The 20,183-nt window shown below is 39.6% G+C and overlaps 1 protein-coding gene across 5 annotated transcripts in view; it reads right to left on the minus strand.

The window, feature by feature from the left end:
• Positions 1 to 20,183, minus strand: part of TRAK1 (trafficking kinesin protein 1) — a 126,366-nt gene that overhangs the window by 61,116 nt on the left and 45,067 nt on the right. For all 5 annotated transcript variants that reach the window (XM_072925811.1, XM_030265141.4, XM_030265142.4 and 2 more), the window contains 2 exons: positions 19,543 to 19,835; positions 4,302 to 4,496 (listed from right to left, as the gene is read on the minus strand). Coding sequence is in view for 2 of the 5 variants with exons in the window: in XM_030265141.4 (XP_030121001.4) it covers positions 4,302 to 4,496; positions 19,543 to 19,835 (488 nt within the window). In the remaining 3 variants the exon portion in view is untranslated. Of the gene's footprint in view, positions 1 to 4,301; positions 4,497 to 19,542; positions 19,836 to 20,183 lie in introns of those variants that run through there.

Raw genomic sequence — 20,183 nt, forward strand, 5'->3', positions numbered from 1 at the left:
GCAGGACTTTGCCCTTCCCTCTGCTGAACAGCACAAGGCTGAGGCTTGACTCATGGCTCCAGCGTGTCAAGGTCCCTCTCAACAGAAGCACAATCCTTTGGTGTCTCAGCCACTCCTAGATCCTGCCTATGTCTCACCCTCCCTGATGCTGCACTGATGACTCCCTCTCAACCTCTCCACCTGGTGACAAGTTTTCCACATGCACACCTCCTGCATGAAAGGAGGCCATCTCTCTCTGCCTCAGGATAGGGAGCAGCTCTGGGCACTTCCAGCAACTTCACTCTTGCAGGGCTGCCTTCCCAGTCTGAAGCTCTGTCTGGGCTAAAGTCTCTGCTCTGAGGGACAGGTACTCCAAAACCTGGAGAATGCACCCTGTGGCACACTGCCACCACACCCAAAGACTTAGGTTATTCTGAACTCAGATGAAGATCCCTTCTTTTCACCATACCAGAGAAACTACTACAACTATTGGCTGTGTCTGACCATCCCCAATGAGCAGCAGTTGCAAAGAAGGCCAAGGATACCCTTGGGTCAAGAGCAGCTGACAGCTTCTCAGAAGCCACTAGGACCTCCTGAGGTCCACATGCCTGTGGCCCACCTGACCTCCACCTTACACACAGCAAAAAGCACCCTCAATTTCTCAGAGCTCCCAGACGGGCCCTGTCTCCCTAGGTTGCCAAGGAAAACTCAGACTACTGTTCCTGCTCACTGCCTCTGGTAGCTGTGCTCTAGGCCTGGCTCTCACACAGGCCTCCCCACAGCTCCCAGCTAAAAGTGAGCTTGACTGCCCCCAATCTGGGCAGGAAGACAGAATGTCATTTTGCTGAATCATACTTTCATTTTACTTAAAAGACACTCTGTACAAAGAGACTGGTCAGGTGACACTGAATTTATGTGACTATGCTTTAGGATGAGATCTGTTTTATTTTATTCATTTGGCAAGAACTGGCTCAGCCTTCCATCTGAATGAAATAATAAAAAATATGTGCTTTGGAGTTCCAGAATGTAAAAGAACAGTTGTAGGCCTAATACTATTCAGTTCTTCCCAACTGCCTTCTTATCCAATGGCAAACTAAATTTTAAGAACTAATTCTCTACATCACCTATCTTGAGTTATAGCTTAAGTCCCCACAAAAAGCACTGAATAAATTAAAATGCTTGGATATTTGACTGTTAATTTTTCTACCAGTATCTTCAAAAATTAATTAAAAATGAGAGCTAAGTAGCCTTATGTCCACCCTCTTGTGTTACGTGGCCCAGAAGGTTGTTATTGATTCTGAGCCTTTGTGGCTGTGAATTGGTCAGGAAGCCACAGGAAAGCAGAAAAGTCTGCTCTAACAAGCCACAACAGTATGCCTAAGTATAATTGCTGATTCTTCTGCTATATGGATCAATACAGTGGGAAACTCATCACATTTCCATCAACAGGTTATAAACCACCATCAATCTCAACATGCAAACAACTACAAGGAAATTTTCATAAGTCATTGAAAAATCAAACTTGCAAAGAGATAAGATACAGTATTTGTTCGCACCCTCATCGATGTTTTTGAAACAAACTAAACAAGTAAAAGAGAAGTAGCTTAATTGCAGCACTGAAAATTGTGCAAGCAGTCATACCCTGGAACACTCTCCAAAGTGGTGGTAGCATTATTCACAGTGGTGGTGGCATAATTCACAAAACCTTTCTGCCAACTTACTTAAAATAGTATTTTTACTTTCATAGTTCATTGTGCCATAAACCAATGTTTGCAATCAATGCAATAATTTTGAAACATGCAAATTGATTATGTTCTTGCACTCTCATGTATAGATGGAGTCTGTGACTTGTTCACAGTAACTGAACAAGGGTTAAGTCAAATCTCAGTTTCCAGGGTATCAGCCTAAGGCTAGACACAAACTTGCTTAAACTTCTTGAACTACTATGTATACAAAAATGTGTGTAAGCAGTAAGAAATAAATGTGGGTTTTTTTTAAATCTCTTTGCTTGCTTCTTCTTTTTAAGCAGTTTTTTTTTAAGCAGTTTTTTAAAGCAGTTTTTAAGTTTTCCTAATAAAATAAGAAAATATACACTGTGGCAGGAATTATACTCAGGATTTTTTCATTCAAGCCAGTTGATTAGAAGAAATCTACAACCACAACAACATGGTGAACTTGCAGTCATTATGCTTGTAAGCTAAAAGCTAGATAAAATTGTTAAGTAGTCACAGTTTCAGGCAGCTATGCTATCCAATTTCTCTGTTATTCGCAGCTTTGTTTTCAGAGAATAATAGAAAGGTTTGGGTTGGAAGGGACCTTTAAAGGTCACCTAGGTCCAAACACCCTGCCATAGGCAGGGAATCTTCAACTAGACTGGGTTACTCAAAGCCTCATTCAACCTCACCTTGATAATTTTTAGGGATGTGACATCCACAACTTCTTTGGGCAAGCTGCTCCAGTGCCTCACCACCCTCACAATAAAGAACTTCTTCCATATAACTAATCTGAATTGACACTCTATCAGTTTAAAGTCATCATCCCTTGTCCTATCATTACAGAGACTGCTTAAAAGTCCCTCTCTTGCTTTCCTATATCCCCCTTTAGGTGCTGAAAGGTGCTCTGAAGTCTCCCCAAAGCCTTTTCTTCTCCAGGCTGAACAACTCCAACTCTGTTGGCCTGTCTTCACAGCAGCACTGCTCCAGCCCTCTGATCATCATGTCTCTCTGAACTCCCTCCAACAGGTCCATGTCCTGCTTATGTTGGAGGCCCCAGAGCTGAACACATATTCCAAGTGGGAGTCTCACAACAACAGAGTAGGTAGGGACAATTACCTCCCTTGACCTTGACCTCCCTGGACCTGCTGACTGTATTTCTTTCGATGTAGCCCAGGATACATTTGGCTTTCTTGGGTACAAGTGTACATTTCTGGATCAAGCTGAGCTGTCAACCAACACTACCAAGTCCTTTCCTCAGGGCTGTCTCAATTCATTCTCTGCACAGGTTGTATTTTGTATCCATCCCCAGCAGTCACGCATCTACCATCATCTCAGTTGGTAGAAGGACACTGCCATGGGGATTTTTGAGTTCCTTCTCCCACTAGCAAAACATTTTTCCCATGGTTATTGCAACAGTCCACCCACGCAGACAATTTTACTTGCGAGACAGGCCTAATCAGGTTACTAAAGACCTTGGAAACATTAGATTTCAAAATATTTATTTAAACCAGCTTCTGGCATCACTGTAGCAGCACCAACAGGCTACTACAAACACAGTGGTAGTACACTTGATTCCAAAGATCAGCTTCCCCTTGTCTCACCCCCTTCCCACTGTTTTTGTGTGATTGGGGGTAGGTGGAAAGCATATGCAAGTTTTTTACTAAAATACTTCAAGCTATTACTGTTCTTCATATTATTCATGCTTTTCTTTACCAGCTGTGCTCCTAACAAAGTGATTATTAGGTGCTTCAAAATGCAATGAAGCCATCTTTGCACAGGTTTGTGCTGAGCCCTGTAACTCATCTCTCCTGAAGCTCTACAGTTCCTCAGTAAGTCTACCTAAATCTACCTTCTACTATACCCATGTAAATCCATTGCTATTGCTTTAGCATAGCAGTCATTGGGATGAATTACAGAAGTCTTCTCTAATTGCACATCTAAGTCAACACTCACAGTGGAAGAAACCACAGACATGAATCCATTCACCATGATAAAGTATCTACAGGCTCAAACAAAGCAAAGAACAACCTCAAACATCACAACTGTAATCATGTTCTCTGTAAGCACAAATATTTTTTTGTCTGATAGTATGAATATGAACTGAAGACAGAATGAAGAAACAAACCATCTCAACCAAATGGTGAGAATTTGGTTCTTCACAAGGCTTTTCTAGAAGCTTAAGTTGCAGCAAAATGATTTAATGTCATTCTGTGATCCTGGATAGTGCCACCAGACAACAGTGCAATGTGTCAGAGAACACATTCAAAAAAAGTGGATGTAAGAAAGAGGTCTAAGCTTTCTAAGCTGCATAAATACAGAAACTTCAGTCTCTTTGAGAGAGACTACAAGCAAAAAAAGTATTTCAGTTTCTCCAGTATTTGATAATGCGGAAAGGTGTAGGCACAAATCACAAATGCAATGTCTGTTCTTGATTAAATGTTCCCTTCATTTTCTAGGTACCATGATCTTGGAGACCAAAGCAGTAAATCACCGCAGTTCTCTTGCTCTCCACAGCTTTCAAAGAATTGCACAGATACTTCAAAGAAGGTAACAAAAATAGCACTATTTTATTTGTTTCTCAGTACAGTTTGTGAGTTTTTGACTTACGGAAGTATTTCAAGGTCTCTTCTATTTGCTCAGTTGTTAAGTCAATATTGGCATCAGGGGAGATGAGAGGTGTGTGAAGCCAGTCGTCGTGATCATAACCATAGATTGTATCTGCTCTTAACTTATAATGAGGCAGCTGCTCTTCCAGGAGACTGATGATTTCAACTTCAGGAAGATTGGTACTATTGCACACATCTGTTAAGGGAAAGGGAACAATTTCTATTAGTTATCTTGAGTATTATATGTACAAGCTTTCAAAAACTTTAGTTTGTTTTGATATCAAACAAGATTTTGCTGCATGTAAAGAACAATTCAATACAAATAAGTTTAGAAGACATGCCTGGCACAAATTATCCCAAAATACCGTATTTACTAGTAATACAAGGGCATGCTCTCTTAGTGACAAAAAGCCTCACTTCTAGAACTAGGGACATTTATTGAAGAATAAGTAGGCTAGGGTGGGGAATAGAGAGCCAGTTACAACTGGAGTATGAAGAAAGCATTAGTGCACAGAGGAATGTACATTTTTGATGTTCTACTTCACCGATCATTTTTAGCTTGCAAGCCTTATGTATCTCATTAACTTGGTCTTGGACTACAATTTACTACCACTGTATTTTTTTTGCCTTTGCTGCTGGCAGATTTTTCTCAAGAAACAGAAATCCAGGACTGCAATAGCAAACAGAGTCACAGTTCACACCTAAGACACACGGGTATGATTACAGGAACTCCCAGGGCACCTTTTGACACAATCTTGACTTGCGTTCTGTGCTGCGGCCCCTCATGCTCGCAAACATACCAAGTTTGCACACAGTTCTAAAAATGGAGACCAACAGCCAACAAGAACTGCAAAAATGTTACAAATAAAATTAGAACTTTAAATTTAGGCCAAGAGGTAGCTGAGAAGTTTTAACACAGAAAAAAACCCAATTCAAGGTAGAAACTTTTTTACCTTGAGGACAGTCAAACAGGGCACAGGGAGACTAGACTTGACTAGAAGTCAAGTAAACAATATCATGAGCATTTACTCTTAAAGACACACTTTTAGTAGAAGTCAGAACACATTACCTCCTGAGGTAACTTCTAATTTATACTATAATGAAGAATTTTGAGTGTGTATCAATACCCAAAATGGTCACAATAGTTCTAAATATATCAGTTTAATTATCATATACATTTGAATACAATGTCATGCTAAATATTTATTAGGAAACTGAGCAACCCAAGGTGTGTTTTTAGTAAACATTTTGTGCATCAATCTGCACGGTTTCCATTTCCATACCAGTACAAAGAGAAAACACCATCATCCAGCACACATCACACACCAAGTAAGGGAGAGCTATCTAAGCCTTTTTTTGAAGAGCAATACACCAGAGCTCCCTCTTAAACCAGTGTCATAGCTCTTGCAACTCTTGCTGAGAGTCACTCCAGAGTAAGCAGCAAAGACTGTCAAGGCCCTGAGTGCTCCCATGTACCTTTACACTGCCATGACCAGGCTCATCATGGTCCCCAGCCAGCATGTTCTGCCAGGAGCCCCATGTACCCCCCATCCTCTGGTCCTGCCCTGTGCAGTGCTGTAAGCAGGCCTGTGCCCAGCTCTGTTCCCTGCTGACACTGACTCATTGTCCAGGCTTCCTGGATTGCTGCCATTTGTCTCATGATCGACCCCTGGAGAGTCAATTTGAACCCTTGCTGCCAGCATCTTTGCTCTGCTTGGGAACAAAGGGACTGGGCTGTGCCAACAAGGATTGTGCCCTTCCCATCCTGTCAGCTGCCTATAAAGCAGCCGTGCTCTTGCTGCTTCCTGACAACAGCGCCAATCTTTGTAAGAGAAACTTATTCTTGCTGGATTGAGGTAGACCTGCAATTCCACTCTTAGTGGAACTCACCTCTGTCATAGAAGGGGAGAAAGGAGAGAATGGGGAAATAACACAGACTTCTCTATACATCATTAATTACCTGTTTTTTACCTTTCTAAGCCAGAAATTACATTGTCAAAAGCATCTCAAGCACTAAAAATTGCAAGAACATTACTATTCTATCAGACAACAAGGCAGAGAATACCAAGATGAACTCATACTGTCAATCTCCTGCCTACATACTTTACAGAACCCTGATAACTAGAACTATAATCCACTGGGGAAAGTTGCATTGTACTTTATGGTTCAAGGAGTCTGCTATTACCTATCAGTAGTATATGTTAATATGCTATTCTCCTCTGCCTTCATCCACACTGTTCTGCTAGCTCATGTACATTTGTGAGTGTCTTCCCAGCCTCCACACAGTTAAATGCCCACATGTGCATCTGTTTTCATAGAGCTCTAGGCAATGCAAGAATCAACCTGCACATATCATTTTAAGAGGTCCTTGCAACCTTCTCAGAGGGACTACTGGCTTACACAGAGAAACAAGATCTGCCTCTCATGCTTTGAAAGATGAGAGCCAGCCTGTAACTACAAACTTTCTTTTTCCCTGGCTATCTTTTTAAGGCTGACAGCATCATCTCAGTGCCTGAAACCATCTGAGCGCAGAACAGACAGCTGATCTTCAGAAAAAAAACTCTGCTGACATGCACTAGATAATCAAAAACCTTTCTGAGTACATGTACACATAAAAGAATTTTCTTTTATACATCTATCTTTGGATTACCTAATTGCTCTCAATCTCAAGGAAACAGAGTTGATTTTTTTCATTGGGGTTGTTTTGGGGGAATTTTCCTGGCCGAAATATTAATTTTTCTCTTCAGAAAAAATGCAAGAATCTACACAGTCCAAGATTATGGTCTTGGGAACAAAGAAATAAAATCTGAGAAATTGAAACTTTTAGTGTCTCTTTTTTATTAGGATTCCAAAAGAAATAGACTTTGTAGATGAGATGAGGAAGTGTACAGATAAGTAAACTGGTTTGTTTTATCCCAAAAACTAGTGAAAAATGAACGCAAAGGAAGTGACCAATAAAATGTGAGGAGAGAAAAAAACTCTCATTCACACACACACAGAAAAAACACCCATACAATTTTATTGTGGAAAAGAAATCCACTAGAATGTGAAGGCCGGGCAGTAAAGAAATAAGAATTATCATGGACAAGTCAACCAAGAAAATTCTTCTACTCTACCATATAATAAATCCTGAGCATTTCTAAGCAATTCAAAATGCCTAATAACCAGAAAAGATATTAACGAGTAATTGAAAAGGCGACTTTTTATGATGCTGTTATGATGCTATTGTCATTAACTTCTAGTGCAAGTTTAAAATCTGTATACCACCAGGAAATACAAACAGGTTCTGATGCAATTGCCTATTTAGAAAAACAAGACACCATAATTACACTTGCTCATGCCTAGACATTAGTTCACAACTTAAGTCACGGCAATATTGTCAGTGCTACAGTTACACAATCTCTCCCCTTCACTCTTCCTCCCCTCCCTTTTCTGAGATGAACACATTTGTTATGAGATGATATGCAGATTAATACCATTCCCCATGCTCAAACACCAGGTATATTTTTTATAATATCCTGATTGTGTTTCCACAAAGGTTTTTTAATTATTTCTGATTAGAACTGCAAAGATAAAGAATTAAGTAACTTCTCTGCTAAGAACACCCAAGACATCATCTGTGATTGTGATTTATGATTAAGTTAACTGATATCAAACAGACAGAAAAGCACGTCCTGTTCTCCTAGGTAGTACCTCCATTTTATTGAGAAAAATGTAACATCTTACACTTAAAACACTGATAATTAATTTAAAATAATACAACAAAATATAGCAAACCATATATTTTTGAGTCGCTGTTATGGATTCTGGGGTTTGTAATCTAAGCAATTTTCAACTTTCAGTTTTCTGGAAAAAGCATTTGGCAAACAAATTCCTACAAGCAGATCAAAACCAAATTAAATAGTGCTTATCCATTATTAAATAATGCTTATGCTCTTGCAACTTTATAGCTTTCAGCACTTCACAGAAATAATTAAATATTATTAAAATGAATACATTTTACCCTTTTTCATACTATTTTTGAAAGTAACATGTTCTACTGCTTTAGTTTCTTCTTAGCTTAAATGTATGAACACCCCACCTCACTTGTTTTGTTGCAAATATGTATTTCTCCATGCCCTGTTCCTCAGGAAATGAAGAAGGTGCTCAAGTCTGCTTGACTCATGCTTTCTGTTTTCTAAATGAGATTAAAACAAATGTTTTCAAAGACTTTTGTCCTGGTTAATTTCTTGTTACAGTTTCTAATATTCTCTTTCCATAAAGAAGATGCAAAACCTGCAGAACACTCCAACTGAGCTCTTTTCTGCATATTTCTTCCCACTTCAGTATCCCTTGGGTAGTTATTAATGGATTACCTGCTAGCATATCTCGTATCTTTTCATACAGTGGTATTTGACTGGCTGGTGTGTCTCACCCATTATGGACATATTAAATCTCTCTACCCCGTGTCTCTCAAGACAGACAACTCTCAAGTTTCACTGGTTATTTCAGCTTGCTTATATTTCCTTAAAGCAATTTTTATTATGCTTGCTGATCTAGGTACCTTTGACTATTTCATCAGTTCCATTTCTTCTAGGCACATCTCTATCCATACAAAATGCTCTAAATATAGTTAACTAACTCTCCACTGTGGAGACTGAAGTGAGGGTGGGAAGACTGCTTCTTCCTTCACCCATTTTTTTTTAAGTGTTTCATATTCAGAGAAAGAAAGAATTTGCAGGACAACCATGTGCATGCGAGGATAAGACTACACTTATTTTCAGATGCACACATATCCTTCCTCTGCTGACAAATAAGCAAGGAGTTGATCATAGAGAAAATGGAGTGAGAAGTCTAAAACAATGGGAGCTGACTGTATGGAGACAGCATAGCTCCTCAAGGAATGCCTTCTCCTCTCTGCATAACAACACAGAGATCACAAGGCATCGTGTGGGGTGGTCACCCACTGTCCTTTGTATCCTGCACTCATACATTAGGTCACTTTCCATTTAGAGTTACATACCTATTTAGTTGCCAGTGTTACTTGGATGGGTGGAACTATGCCAGCATCTCACATACAAGCAATTCAGCCTCAGTCAAACTAACTTCAACTCCAGCTAAGTACAACACGAACCACAGGCAGACAGCTTTGAAGATCGCATTCCTATTAACACGGTCCCCTAAAAGCATCTCATCTGTCAAACTCTATGCCCGACCAGGCTTTTGGGTTTCATCTGTTCATGGCTACAGATGTATCTTACTGTAGGAAAGAAAAACCTAGCCTGACTGATAAAGAAGGAGCACTCGCTCAATTTCAGCATGAACTTCACATTAGAACTAATGATAAATTCAGAGATTGAACCTAGAACAATGAGAAGGGACAAGAGCATGGGGAGTGTGGTGGCCAAGAAAGAACACCCCAAAACATACAAAAAACATGCAGAGAAAAGGAACTATATAAACCTCAGAGCCTTAACAAACACAATGCAAACAGCTTATCAGTACAGTCCCCACAAAGAACATAAAATATACAGTTTCTGCCTGTCAGCATTCTGCTTCAAACCATCCCCAATCTTTATGGTTTTACTGCTTTGCTCGTGGAGCAGAGCTCTCCTCCCAAAGTCAAAAGGACTCCCACGTCTCCACAGAACCTGCTGGCAGTACAAACTGCCACCTGCCGGCAGAACTGCCTTAGTACCCGAACCCCCAAATCCCACAGGACATTTTGCTAGCCAGTTTCCTGTTTTCAGCCCACTCCTGCAAGTGGAAAAAACAATCACCCACAAACCCACTCCTGCCAGGAACCATGCTCTGATCAAGAAGGGGTGTGCCAGAACACACAAGTCACAACAGAAAAGACCACAGGAAAACCACCCAGAGACAGTATCATTCCCAGGGCACAGTGCTCTGAGTTGCAGTCCTGATGGAAGCAAATACTTTGCAAACAGCACAAAGTGCCTGTGATACCCTGAAATGCCTCCTCTGAGCAAAGGGAACAACTCAACTCTGGGTGTGATCTTAGGGAAGTGCTGGGCCACTTGACAACCTTCAAAACACAAGCTTTGGTCATCAGGTTGTATCACATGCCTACCCTGAGTATCTTCCAGGAAACTCCACCACATCAAACCCCAGCAGCTGGTGCTCAGCCCACAGCCGGAAAGTGGCAGTCTAAATATCCTCTCCTTAAACACAAACAAAGCAAACTAAGATAAAAAAAAAAAAAAAATCCCAAACAAACAAAATATGCCTCAGTAGCACTCTCAGGCAAATCTTTCACTTCTTGCAAAAGAACTAAAACATCATGACTTGTCACTACCTCTTGAGGCAGCTGAGAAAAGAGAAGTAGATACAAGCACAGTAACAAAAAGAGACAACAGAAACAAGGAAACTTTGAAGAAAGCTGGAAGAATAAAGAAATCTTCTTTGTTACTTCATGGGACCACATACTCCTTTCTTTGGTTTTCAGTCCTGTCCTATTTCCCGCACACATATTACACTCACCCTTGATGCTTAGCTCTCTCAGAGATTTTTAAGTTCCCCTGTTTTAAATCTTTGAGAACAGACAATCAATAAATAACAATTCCAAATAACAAAAAGCACACAATACCTGCACAGGGTCGCTTCCAGTGCTGGCTCCATACTAGTTAAGTAAAAGTAAGGTTCTCTGCAGACAAGGGCTACAGCATGGAGGCTAAAGTCCAGCCACATGTAACACAAGAAATCGAAGTTCATCAAGTTGAGGCTATTCCATGCTAAATACCAGATTTTGACTGCTAATTTTGCTCCATGTGACACTGAGATTAGCCACCTAATCTAGATCAACGAGCAGCCAGGAGGCCATGACTACAATAACATTCTCCTTTTCAGAAGGCTTACAAGGCAAACTGTATTCCAATAATGGAAGCAAGAAGGATGGTCTCTCTAAATGCTTTTTCCAGCAGATATTTTCTGGATGCTTGGAATAGCCCAATGACCTCATCTTCTCCATACTTTCTGTTCGTTTAGACAGTGATGGAATGAACTCATCATTATCATTACAAGCAGATCCACATAAAAATTAAAAGCAGAGGGATGAAAGTTCTACTACACAATTAGGCTGCTACCTATGCTACTGGAGAGGAAAACATGGCCTGTAGTCATCCAGTGTTTGAATTCTATAGGCCCACGTAGACACAGTCATTAAGTATTGACTGAGGTCTGTAATTACAATTATTTCTTGAGCATTACTTAACAATTGTATGTACAGAGCAAATATGTACAGAGCAATAGGCAAAATCCCAGAACTTACCATATTCCTATTCAATTTGTACTTCAATTCAATTTCATATTCAGTTCTAGGATGCCCAGAATTCGGCTAACTGTACTGAAGCCTTTCAAATAATACTGCTGAACCTGGGACATGTGCTTCAATGTAAAGCAAGTAGTTAGTTTCTCGGGCAAAGAAAAAAAATCCAACTCAATGACTTGTCCAAAGGGAAAGATAGCCTTAGCATCCTTACATATCAGAAGTCTCACTGCTGGCTGCAAAGCCAAACATCTGGAAGAAAAGCTCTTCAACATGAAAGCTGTCTTATACCTCTAAAACTCAGACTCCTCAAACAGCCATGGCAGCTTCTGTAACTTGACTGGTATGGCATGACATGATTTGAAATTGCAAGTTCTGCCACACCTTTAACCAAAGTTGTTAAGCAGTGGTTCTTCTGCCTCGAACATGAAAAAGACCTGCACAAAATCCTGGCTTCCACAGGAAAACAAAAGATTCCATGTCAACCTCTTTTTGGCTTGGCCAAATACACCTGCTAAAGAGTAGGATAAAGTTGAGAATGTCAAAGGTAACGAAGATGAAACCCCACAGTTCCAATGTGAGGAATGCCATTGTTTACCAGGCTGAAGTCTCCCTGCTTTGGTACCATCCTACATACACATTCCTGCTACAAATAAAACCTGAAACAGATTTGGTGATTTGGTCCATTAAAATATTAGGACCCTACAGTACACTATGTCATAAATTTAAATGAAGATTGCTTTTAATGAAAGTATGGAAATGTTTCTCCCTGTAGATAAATGCACCCATAGTCATGATTTTTATATTAAACAAAAAAATAAAAGGAAACCCTGCCACCATGGCTATTCTTTTAGAGTAAGAACAAAAGCTATTCATGTACCAAAAGCATGCTGGACACGCACTGTTCAGCGGCAGTAAGAATAAACACATTCATTAACCATTAGGATCTTCCAGCTGCCAAGAGAGACTGCGAATGTCTCAAAAACCCATTGATAAATCACTGAGTATGAAAACCCTGAAAAGCAATTGTCCTGCCTTTCCTTGTTGTTCAGCACAGCTACAAAATGTGCCAGCCACTAAACAATGGCTGTCAACAAAGCTTTCACAGAATCACAAGCAAAACATGAGAATTAAATCTTATGTAGCTTGCTCTTTACAGATGCTTGCTTTAAGTGAAAAATGTGTTGCTTCATTATGGACACACACACATACATTGAGAGAGAAAGGTAAAGCTAAACTTCATATATTATGGAATGAAAGTTATTTTCACATATTTAAATGCACCAATAATAAAATGTAGCTATTTAGTCTTCCTCACTATTAACTGGACCACAACAGGAAAACAAAAAATGTAAACCAAAAAAATCCCCAAAAAATCTACTAGGCACTTGCCTTCAGTACTTTCTCCAAAGAATAAACCCAGAACACCGATCAACACCTCTTTCATGCACCCCTACCTTGAATAAAGTATATATTTAGGAATGATAAGTGCTTCTCAAAACAAGGGAAATTTAAGAAGAATGTCTTTAAAGTGTCACACTGGATTTGTAATTCCAAGAGTTGCTTTCATAGTGACTTCAGAATTGACAATTTACACTAAAAAACATGGATCATATCAGGAAGCATAAATAAGAGGGCTATATAGGGAGCACAACAGAATTCTGCTTAAGGGAATACCACCCACCCAAATGTCATCAAACCACAAAAAGACAATCCTTGATAAAATAAAAACATATGACCAAGATACAGATTAAGAGGTAGTGTGACAACCTGACACAGGAGAGGAATCAGAAAAAAAACACCAGGTAACTTGAAAAGAATAAAAGCTGGACAGCAACTGTGGGAGAATGTGGGGGTCAGGGGGAGAATCTGCATGAAGTTGACTGAGAATGTACCAAAAGCCAGACAGAAAATTCAAAATAGAGGCAATGATGCAGCAGGCACAGAGAATAAGAAAATTTTTTCAGAGTATGCTAGACAGAATAGTCAGACTCATAAAATTGTTCCAGTCATGCCGAAGGAGCTTGTCACTTTAACAGGACTGGCATTTTTGGAATGCTTAAGAGAAAGGAACATTGATCAGTACTTAGCAATCGCTGCTTACAGAAGTGTCAGGAAAGAGGGACAAGAGATCAAAACCCGATCAAGCTAACAAGATGAGACTGGTGACAATAACTTAAAGTAAATGGGGTGAGGAAAGGACCAACATTCTTCTAGCTTTATTTAAAGCTAGAACAGACTAAGAGAGCTGGGAGAGGAGTAGACAGGGGTGTAAAAATGATGAAGGTTTTTCAAAATCATGAAGGTAACTTCACAAGGGGAAAGAGAACTGATATTCACCGAAATCCTGCATAACTAGGACAAATACTGACAGAAACTGCAAGATCAGTGTCACTGCACACAGGAGTAGCAGCCATGAACTTCCAGGGTAAAACAATCAGCAGATCCAGATAAGCAAAAGTTATGGACAGGTTCCAACACTAAATAGTTCTGCATGATGGAGGTACTTATGCTGAGACTAGACTACTGAGAGTGGCTAAGTACATGATCTCCCTATCCGGTATCTGTGGTTTCTGGAGTCAGAAACACAGTCCTGGTGTTGGCTGGTCCAACATGGCAGAGCATTTCTTATGCTCTTTGGTTGAGTTCCACCAAGCACTATTTAACATCTCTTCTCTCATATTGACAAAACTGAGAAAAATGTGGAAGTCCCACCCCAAAAAAGGAGCAGAAAAAGAAGCAAATGCTAGAGCAAGTTATGCTCCACTAAAAGAGAAATATAACCACAACAGCAAAAGAGAAAAGTAATCCAAACAGAACTCAGAGAGATTCAAATAACATGAAGAAATTCAAAACTGTTAATATTTTATCAATGCTCTTTTAACCATTTAAAGCTTAGAAATCTACCAGCAGGCCTGTAACAGCTACCAAAACCAACCAGAGAACCCTGTTGGAACAGTCTCAGAATAGCAAGCACATGGTGTCTGATGGTAACTCACACATCTAGGACAGGACAGCCACAGGTACAGCATTCTCCTCATCCCCTGCATAACAACAACCTGTAATACCTAAATCCCTATGGAGTTAATTTAGAGTAATCATGCTTTATCACACTTGAAACAGAAGGAATAGAAATTCAGTTTTTCAACACAAACACATGTATCTTATGGGGGACACACATACAACGCAATGGAAATTCCGTGAGCCCTAATTATGTCTTTTTAAATAAAGTGATTACATAAAGAAATGGTCAGAATGACACCACTTATCTATAGGATCAGTCAGTTATCAAAATTGGCTGATGTTCCAATGAAGAAAGGTAATTTGGTGAAAGAGAATGGAATCTCTGTTTCATATAGGAACATATTTAAAACCTGAATAAGGATAGAGACAGGATGAAAACCCAGAGAAAACCTTCTGCACCCAAACATTGCTAGGATATTGTGTGAATGAGGCTTGGCAGCAAGGGAAAGTTGGTTTCTCTGGATATTATGACTCCTTCCACTGCAGTCACTGCAGTAACACGCAAGTTACACAACCCACAAGGAAGGTCAAACAATACTAACTCTTCTCACTAACACCTTCCTGCTGAGAAAAAGACATTTTGTTTCACCATGCCTCCAGTAATGTAACTTTGTTTTTGGAAATTAAAAATAAAAATCTACTTGCGTTAATTACAAACAAAGTAAGACACAGAACAGGTTATTACCACAGAGCATTTCCCAATAACTCAACAACCCTCAGGAAATTGTCCTGAACAGCCAGAAAACACACTCCTACACGTGTTTAGTAAGAGTAATTAGTACAATGAACAAATGAATTATGCAAACTAATGAAGGAGCTGGGCAATTTAAATTACAGTCCATTCATTCTCTCCCTTTCCAGAGAAGGATGAAGGAAACCTACATGGCATATTAAGCAGTTAGCTCTTGAATTACAAAGTACACCATACCAAAATCAGTGCAAATGGTGAGTATTCAGACATGCTAAAGCAGACAAACTTAACTTACAGCAGATGTCTAAAGATATAGTGTTAAGCATATTTTAAGAGAAAAAAAAGGAAAAAAAATCAAAAAGCCTCACAAAAATATTCTGGCAGTCAGACAGCTATCACAAGAGTAATATCCAATGTTATTTGACTTACATCCCCACTTTACTCCTCATTTTCAGGGGAAGGGACAGGATTTGTCAGACAGTAGCTAACAGATAAGAAAATGGCAATCAGACTAAGAGGCTTTTGTAATTCATAAAACTGTGACTACTGACCAATTTAACGATACTCTGCTTTTTCATGTCAAGATTACAGCCCTTCCTGCTCTACAAAAAATGGGATGCGGGTGGTGATACTTGTGGTTGTGATGTTAGAGAAGAAAGCCCCCAACTCCAGTTGTTTTCATTAACATCTGACTGAAAGTATTCAGATCTGCACTGCAATTACAGAAAAGACAGGCCTTGAAAAGCATTTCCACTCCCTTTCTAGCAAAAAGAACACTAGATGGTGCTACATCCATATTCCTATCTCTACACTCTCAGATGAATGAGAGCAGCAAGAAAAAGGAAAGTTAAAAGGAAATAAAAACAACTAGGACATGATAGGTGCCTTCAACATGTAGCAGCACCATGCCACTTCCATATAGGGCTGCCCTACTGCCCACTAAACACAGGGCTTGGGTCTCCTGCCCATTTACCTGCAGGAGCTCCACAATCAATAGCAATAGAAAACTTGGAGTCAGACTACATTGATGTTTTCTCCTAAATCTTGCTAACAAAACCTGGAATTAAATACTACAAAACAAAAAAATCTATTACAACCTCTACTGATTCAATTTTCAGGTTTAGTGTTTAGAAAGTATGTGGTCCACCAGCACTTTTATCATACTAACTCTTAAAATATTCAGAATCAATTTTTTTTCAACAGATCAACTATCCTGTTTCATCTGCCCTTCTGTGCTGAAGTCAGCACAGATTCAAATGCATTTACCTCTATAAAGCTTCACTTGCAGCACCTATGAGCTTTGGATGGTGCTCTTGTATCAAATTCAGTGGGAAAGGTGCTTTTAGGGTGCTTTCCCTCTCTGACACTGGCTCGAGGAAATTTTTCACCACACTGCTTTTGTCACCTGGGCCCAGCCCTACAGTGCTTATTGCCTCTGTTATGCCAACAGAATTGCTTTTAGGCCACAAAATAGGTCACACCTCTACTTGTCCTAAGTAAAAAGTAACTCTCATCACCTCTCTGACACAAAAGCATAGCAAGAATTCTATCCAGACCAGTTGCCTAAAATTCCTCTAGCTGCATTCCCACAGCAATCTGTTCAAGCACAATTCTGAGATGGTTTGGGGACAAGAAATGTTTAAGTCAACCCTATATCCAAGAATACATGCTTAGCACAATCAGAATGTGCAATGCTCTTAGCTACATTGAATCTGCTCTTGAGTGCAGGCAGGAAAGATAGTGCTGCTGACAGAGAATGCCAAAGTACCTCTCTACTGTCAGCAATCACAATGGGAAATAAAAACTATAACAAAAAGAAAAGGAAGCAGCATTAAAAATTATTTGAGCATCAATGGTCTGGAAAAGTTAAATAGCAAAATGGGCACCCGATACAATTACTATTAGTTATATCAGAGATAGCTCCAATTACCATTAGCTTGCTGCATTCCAGAAAGCATCAACACACCACACTGTATCTCAGTTTCCCTTTCATTTCTTAAATGTGTCCAAACATTTATTAGCGAGAATTTTTGCAGATAATTTATACAATTAGGTGCTAATTTAAGACTAGAAAAAAATATAGATTACTCTGCTGAATTTGGACTCTAGGATGAGTCAAGGCTTGGTATCAGAAGAAAAGGTATAGTATATGCAGACTTGAGATGAGAAATTTTTTTCCCACTAAACAATTTAAAAATGTAAATAGTGATAACTTGTCAATCCGAACTAAACAAAGTCTTCATGTTAAAGTCTCTGACAATTCAGTCAAGTATATCTCTTTCAGCTTGTTTCAAGGGTATACACTGCATACCTGCACACAAAACTGATAAAGATTTTATGGAGGGAATATGAGAACAATTCATTACTTCCAGCCTATGCCCTCTGACACCTTTAAAACACACAAAAAACCTGAAACTCAAAAATCCATAAACACACAAAAAAAACCCAAAACAAAACAAAACAAAAACCCCAAACAACCAAACAATCAACAAAACCACTGCTATTTCTACTGCAAGTTACTTCATGTTGTCCTCAGGTCACAAACAGGACAAATCTGACATGGCAGAATAGCAAATCCATTTTAAAAAGCAATTTAGGACCAATCTCTAAACAGCTTGGCTGACAGCTAAGCAAGTAGAAAGATTCAGAAACTACATCAAGCTTGAACAAGAACATGTGCTGGCCTCCATTTAATAAAAACTTTTTAAATGTTAAAAAGTGAGTTTGTGTTGCCTTTCAAGAAACCATAATCAAGAAGGCATCTTGACTCATGAAGGAAGTTGGTTGTCCTGGCTTGTAGTCAGAAATGGAAAAACAAAGTTAAACTCCTGTTAACAGGGGAGGGAGGAGAAGGGCTGAAGAGGAGACAGACCACAGCCAGCAGAATAGATTGCAAGATCCTTCTACAAGGGGCCAGGAAAACAGTTGTATTACCCAGAATGCATTTATGTGATGAGCAGTTTCTAGCCTACCTAATTACATAGAAGTCAAAAGGATGACCATCCTTTAACTAACCAGTTAAGGAGCTCTAAATCCATGAAAACAAGGAAGGAGGGATGGCCAGTAAGTTTGTTTATTTAAACAAAATATTTTATATAGATTCATACCTGACAAAGTGACTCCAGTGTTAATCCTGCTGCTTGCCTTCTCAAGGAAATCAGGGTGGACTTGAGAGCACTTCAGCCCTTCTTTATATGTTTTCTTTTTTAGAATATCAGCCCTTAGTTACTATACAGCTGTTGTGCTGAGCTGAGCTAAGGCATGCTACTAAATCAGCTGCTAACAATCACCATTAGCTAGTTAGTTCTCTGATTTAAAGACAATTCTAGAACGGGCTGACAGTAACTCAGGATAAAAGTATCTGGCTGCCAATTAGAACAGCCTTATTACTGTTTTTCTCAGACATCTCATTTCTTCCTTCCAAAAACTCAGCTGACTCCTCAAACATTCCCAAAAGGACTTGGAACTCACAAGGTCACTTTAGGCTAAAAGAAACCTCACAGCTTGGCCAACAAGCTATGCACTTGGAATGGAAGCTTCCTGTCATTTCATGGCCATAACCATGACTAAACTGAGTTACAGTGATTATTCAAACACAAAAAAATTGGGTCAGCTGACCACAGCACTAAGAATCTAATTCTATTTAAAATACCATACTTCAACACATATTCCATTTATTTGTATGAATCTATAACAGGGTATTCAACCTTTCATAAAAGCATGCAGAAGAAGCTATTCCATATATATTAACTTTTACTGTTCCAGAATGAATATGAAAAAATGAAATGGCTTTGAAAAGCAAAAATATATACAGTAAAAATCTTAGATCCTATTTCTCCCATCCCTATTTCTCACATTCTTCATATGAGAAAGCAATTCTCATATGAAGATAAAATTCTAAGTTATGCTGAACATTAAGATAAGCATACCATAAACTTTAAGGTACAGTGTTCCCTTCTCCTCATCCCTGACTTTTGTTATTTTCCTAACAAACTTTCAAATGGTTCCATTTCCTTACTACATAAATACAGTAACCTGGTTTCACAGCTGTCATTGGTCTGCCCTATTTGCAAGGACCTTAAACATTACTAAGTGCTTTCATTTAAAATCCTAGTGCCTGGGAAATCACTTCTTAAAGAAGAAAAAACGTGCAGAACAGCGGCAGCACCATCCATGAAGCAGATACCCCACCATAAGCTTAAGAACAGAAGCTTAACTCTTTAGCACCACATGCTCACCGAGGTAAAGGATTTGACTGCTTACCAGTAATGGTGCAGGCATCTCTGTACTCTCTGCAGTCTGGCACATCATCCTCCACGCCTTCGCTTACATAGTGCTCCTCGTGAATGCCCGTGTGGCAGGCTAGGACTGCATGGTTCGACAGCTCCGAGGGAGGCACGGTGCCGGCCAAAGTGCAGTCGTGCAAAGCTGTGGCGTCCAGCTTGGCAGGTTTCACAGGCTTGTACAATGTGCCATCAGGGGGACCCGCACTGGAGACCGGGGCTGGCTGGCACAGATGGAACTCCTTGTCTTCACTAGAGTTGGCTTCAAGAAGTCTGCAGAACACAAAAGGAACAAATGTTCAATTCAAGCCATTCCAAACAGTGTATACCAGGACAGATTATTCTTTTCCTTAAACAGTTTAACCTGACAAATTCAGCAAATACTGAAACCCCTACACTCTTCACAGGGCAGATGCCTATTTCTGCACTTTGCTCAGTCGTGTGCACTCTGCACCTTGCACAGTAGCAAAGTGCCAGTCCTTGTACTGTGTTTTTTACTAACAGCTGATTAAACATCCATATTTTTGCCTATCCCAACTTGCAGTAATCACAGTCAATTCACCTTGGCTCATTCACCAACTTTCTCTCATGTCAGCCAGGCCAAAGTTCTGTGTAACCCAG

The sequence above is a fragment of the Taeniopygia guttata genome, chromosome 2 (genome assembly GCF_048771995.1).
Source record: "Taeniopygia guttata chromosome 2, bTaeGut7.mat, whole genome shotgun sequence".
NCBI classification, from domain to species: Eukaryota; Metazoa; Chordata; class Aves; order Passeriformes; family Estrildidae; genus Taeniopygia; species Taeniopygia guttata.